The sequence below is a fragment of the Trichoderma gamsii genome, assembly GCF_001481775.2.
Source record: "Trichoderma gamsii strain T6085 chromosome Unknown Scaffold_43.2, whole genome shotgun sequence".
NCBI lineage: Eukaryota > Fungi > Ascomycota > Sordariomycetes > Hypocreales > Hypocreaceae > Trichoderma > Trichoderma gamsii.
Window position 1 is genome coordinate 1 of NW_020171380.1, and position 5741 is coordinate 5741.

General features: G+C 34.7%; 1 protein-coding gene across 1 annotated transcript; it reads right to left on the reverse strand.

The window, feature by feature from the left end:
* Positions 1-2486: 2486 nt before the first annotated feature.
* On the reverse strand, positions 2487-4461 carry TGAM01_v209151 (hypothetical protein; the record flags this gene model as incomplete). Its single annotated transcript, XM_024550496.1, has 4 exons — positions 2487-3629; positions 3685-3882; positions 3946-4338; positions 4399-4461. 4 exons carry the CDS (start codon positions 4459-4461, stop codon positions 2487-2489), a joined length of 1797 nt encoding a protein of 598 aa, XP_024404741.1.
* Between the last annotated feature and the right edge of the window lie 1280 nt (positions 4462-5741).

A 5741-nucleotide genomic window follows, 5' to 3' on the forward strand; every position in this document is an offset into this window, starting at 1 on the left:
AAGTTAAAAAATCCGCTAATTAAAAAATAATTTAATAGTATTTTTATAGTTATAAATAAACTTTTAAAGTAAGTATATTTTTTATTATATAAAAAAGTATATAATATAAAAAACTTAGTATATTTTTATATAAAATATATATTTATTAAATATAAAATATTAAAAGAAATTATATTAAATAAAGGAAGTACTTTTATATTTAAATTCTAGTAAGAATTAATAGCTAAACTTAAAACTTACTATAAGTTAAGTACTGTGTTTTATTTATAAATAAATAAATAAATAAAATAAATAAATTAAGTTATTAAAGTATACTTATAATATTATATTAACCTTTAGTAAAATAATTAAGTTAAAATATTACTAATTACTTAAATATAATATAATAGCTTTATAATAGAAATTATAAGAGTTATACTATTTTATATTAATTATAGGTTTATACTAAAAGCCTATAGATTACCTTATAATAGTTTAAATATAAATAATGCATATATACTTATAGAAAATATAATTTAATTATAGGAAGAACTTAAAGTTTAACTTAAATTCTTTAAATAGTGTATAAAGGAATATATTAATTAAATAAGGATTAAAGGACTAACCCTTTAAAAGGGAGATATAGTTTATTTACTATAATATTTATATAATAAAAAATTATTAAATATTAAAATAAATAAGCTAAGTAATAAATTAAATTTTAAAAAGCTTAGATTATTTAAAATTTTAAAGAAAATTAGTAAAGTTAACTATAAATTAAACTTACCTAAGAATATAAGACTAAAAACAGCTGTCTTTTATATATTATTACTTAAGAAAGCATTAGTAAATAAAGAGATAGGTAAATTAATTATAAATAAAATTATTATTTAAGATATTAAGGAAAAATATAAAATTAAAAAATTAACTTATATATAAATAAATAAAATAATAAAAGAAAGGGAATACCTTATTAAATAAAAAGGATATAATAATAATAAAAACTCTTAGGTCTTAGAATAGGAATTTAAGAGGAATGCTTAAATAATCCTACAGGAATTTTATTAATCTTTAAGGGTAGAAATAATAATAGGTCTAGTTTAAAGGTAAATTAATTAATATTATTAATGGATTAGGATAGGCTAGTAATAGCAGAATTAAGCGCTAATAGGGCAGCTTAATAAACAGCCTCCACTTCCTGCTCTTTATATTTAACTTATTTTAACTCCTTTAAATTATTAATCCCTTGTGTAATAGTATAAGTTATTTTTTTTAATTATAATTATTTTTATTTTTTAATATATTTAATTTTAGTATTAATAGCTTTTTAGTATTCCTTTACTGCCTTTAATTTATCCTTAAATTAAGTATAAAAAGAAGTAATTTTTTATAATTAAGTAATAATAAAAGAGTAAGTATTATATAAAGATTTATTATCCTTTATACACTTAATATATTAAGTAAAATTCTCTTTAAATATTTAATACTTAAGGAAATAATATTTTTTTTTATTTAAATAATAAGTATAGTTTTTTATTTTAATAAAATAAAATAAAATAATTTTTAAAAAAATATTATAATACTCTATTTTAAAATAAGGCTTTTTTTAAATACCTATTATAACTATTAATATATATACCTTTAGATAATAAAAGAATAAAGGGAATTAATAATAAAATAAAAAGGCTAAAGTAAATACTTATACTTAAATAAGTAAGGTCTTAAGGATAAAATTAATAAGAGGGGAGTATTATATTATAACCTAATACTTATAGTTATAATAACTAGCCTATAGGGTAAATGGAACTAAATTAATATAAGACCGGCTAGCTAATTAAAATAAAATTAAGAAATATAATATTAATTTATTATAGGATTAATAATTTTAATAATAATTTATAATAAAATTAAGAATTTAACCCTTAATTTTATTTAACTAATTAAATATATAAGTTTACTTCTTTATACTTACTTAAATAACTTAAATAGCTAATTATTAATATAAAATTAAAATTATAATACACTCTGCAGCTTACTCTTTAAGTAATATTATTATTACTATTTACCATTGCCCATAGATCTCTTAACTAATCCGCTAATATAAACCATAGACTAGGTTTGTCCCTTGGGAATCTTATAAGCCATTAACTATTTAGGATATTAGTGACTTAGGTCGTTATAACATTCTGGAACCTCCGTTAAGAATAAAGCGGAAATTCCGCAGTCTACATTCTTAGACAAGCTCGGCTAGAATTTACCCGGCAGGGACCACCATTGCATTTCCACCAAAGTCAATAGGCAATCTCAGATAATCATTTGATGGAGTCATTGGAGAATAATCAAGACTAGCTAGTGTTCTGATATTAATAGGCAACTATTAGCACCATTAGCACCATTGTGTATTAAATAGATGCGTCTAATGAATTTCCGTTTTGTTATATAGCTTTAAAAGCTTTTGAACCCTTTAAAAAACTACACGAATCTAAATAAGTCTTGTCATAACCATATTAGGTTGTTTGGCACAGCGGTCCATAGAGTGTTGGGCCTGTGATTTCTTCCCAGCCCTCATAACCAACACAACGATAGCACCAAAACACCCCTTCGGGATCGTACTTCTGTTTGACTGATTCCAGCCAACTGTACTGGTTCCCATAGAATGCTTCTTTCCAGTCTGGGTCATTAGGATCAGCCTCATTTAGATAAGTGCCAAGTATAGGAGTAGCATCCTTCATTGCATTGAGTTTCTTCGATGTCGCGTAATCCTTGACTTGCCGGACTCCTTGCAGCCCTCTGTCAGTAGGTGGTACATCGAAAGTCTCAGCCAATACATATGTCGTTCGCCATCCGGGATGTATAGCAGTATGTGGCTGGGCGTTGAGTACTTCTCCACCGCCAACGAGACAGAGCTCCAACAGCGTGGCTATGGCCTGAACTTGGGACGCACTCTGAGGGAATATTGCTTCGAGCATAGCCGTGAGATTTTGTTGGTTGTTGCTGAGAGAATTCTTATCAAAAAATCGCGACACCATGGCGGGACTAGGGTTGTTAGATGCGTTCGAATTATGGCTCCCACTGTTAAAGAAGTCTTGAAACGTATCATACTTGTGAAACGTCGATGTCACAGAAAATCCTGTTCCATTGAGCGATGATAGAAAATCCAAGATCTCCTCGTTCACAAGATTGATTGCTTTGTCTATCTCAGAAGACGAGTTAGAAGAGGAGCCGTCTGATGTCAGGAGCTTCCCAAAAGTATGACTGTAAGCAGGGTTGACTCCAAGGATTCTTTCCAGTTGTCCATATCCTGAGAACCCAGCGTCCGAGAGGGTAGGATATTTGGACAGAATCGTCACAGAAACGTTGAGAAGTGCGGAAATGTCAGTGCTCAACGCCGTAACACTCAACGAATGCTTCAACACGGGTTGCGTGGGATATACTTTCAGAGTTGCCGCCAGCACTATACCAAAGGTGCCGCCACCACCACCTCGGAGAGCAGAAAACAGATCCACGTTCTGACAAGCATTAGCGGTGACAACATCACCAGTAGCAAGCACAACCTGAAACTCGAGAACCTGGTCTGCTGCTAGTCCGAAGTAATGGCTGGCAGGGCCGTGTCCACCTCCCTGGAGGTAACCTCCGACAGCACCGACAGTCTAGAATATCGTAATTAGTTACATGCGTAACTCCAGAAGAAAAAGTAATGCCTACCCTGTCTCCGCCGCCAACGGCAATGTGGCCGTGTTTAGCCGCAAAGGCGTATACCTCATCCCAAATATATCCAGCGCCCACTACGATCGCGCTTCCGTTCCATGTTGACTGACAGGAACTGTCGGAGGGCGAATATGGTTCTTGATATTGGAGCTCGGGCCTGATATGCTTCGTCCAAATCGATAGACTGCCATATCCCTGAGACCTATTCGACAAAAATTGTCAGTTCCACCAAAGCCATATGAAGGCGAGGGAAATCACTTGCCTTGCTCTGATATCATGACCGGTGTTCTTAACGACGAGGCGCACGTTGTTATCTTTCGCGAATTTAACACCAGCCGCAACGTCAGCTGCTCCAGATGCGTTGATGCTGTATACAGACGCGCTACCCAAGTCGCACACTGGATTGCCAGCTATCGAGCCGTTTATAGGGACACAAGTGTCTAAGACGGGATACATATAACCGATTGGAGATGCTTCTCGAAATGAAGCATCCTCGTAGAGATTGCTAATTTCCTGACACTGCGTGGGGTTGTTGCCAAAGCCTGCGTAACAGGGTTTGGCGAGCGGCTCATTGGCGATTAATTGTCCCTGAATAGTGCTGTTGAGACTCTCCCACTCGGATGTCGATGGCCAGCAATCATCAGTCGGTGTCTGCATCAGTTGTCAAGTCAGCGTGGCGTCTTTCCACCATTTAGGGCTGGAATTGCATACGCATTTGCATTTGGCGAGAACGGATGGAACTCCACAAAGGAGCATAAACTTTGTGAGATGCATGTTGCTTGTTGGCTTGACATATACAGACGCACAACAGAACTCTGCGCTTGGCTTGTCACATACCTTCTATCAAAAGGCGGAGGAGTCCCAGGCTTTTAAACCTCAAGGCCTGCGTGAATCATGGAGCGTATTGCTGTGAGCTTGCGCATTTGGCCATCTTGAGTGCACTCTGTGAAAAACTCGCGCAGTCGGACTTCGCCACGATGCAATCTCCATGCATTCTGCAGACCACCTAGTTTCTAGTCACTTCATGGATAGAATTGCTCGAAGAGTACGCCGCATTAGAACGGCTTATGCGCAAACGAATCAGGCTAAGCCCTATGCTCAAGAAATTTCAGCAACTTGAGCGCATTTCACGAGCCGTACAACCTCTCGAGCATCCTTTTGGCAAGGATAGCAGCGCGCAAGTTCGCGCAATCATGATCAACCACAAAAGCGAAAACAACTAGCTTCCACAATTAACTCCAATCTACCAAAACCCCTTAAGCCACTGCTAATGAGATGGGACTTGGGATGACACTATTCCTTGACTTGTTGTAAACCGCCCCTGAATGCGCGCAATCACGTTTGTTAGCAATTGCCTAACAGAACCTAATTGGATACTTGCTGCAGCCCTCAGGTACAAAGATGCGAGGATAATTGGACTCTAAGCAAGTAGTATAGCAATATTTGCATAATTAGTAAATATAGATGCTCTCGGTACCGACCCTATGGAATCGGTGCTTAATAGGCATGCTGCTTGAAAATTTGTTCAAAGGTCTCGGGGCGCTCGTCGGTCTAAAGTCTTCACTGGTACACAACATTAGGATTCTTCCTCTTAAGCCTATCTGCCTTTACTGTTGCTCTAAAATGCGTCATGACATAGTTAACAGAGTATCAGATAATATATTTTCATTTCCATTTGAAAAGAGGTAAGAGTATTGCGCTTACAAAACAGAGGCTTATAGGGTATAGGGGAGGAAGAGGAGAACCAGCAGCCATTGAGACTACTGTTTACTTAGTGCAGTAATATATGCAATAAACTGTGCCTAGTACTAAAAGCTTTCACATCTCTTGCAAATCGCTGCTTGAATGTATAGTAGAGACTATTATAGCGACTTAACCCACCGCCATTGCGAGTACATTATCTGATTTTCTTGTACATTCTGAACGTTAACAACCGTTCGATATTCGCGCCATAATTATTCAATTTTTATTGAAAAATAAGTGATCTCATTGCGATAGTCTCTTAGCCTGGTTGCTATTTGTGGTGAAGCTGATAGTAGGATAATAAATGAAGA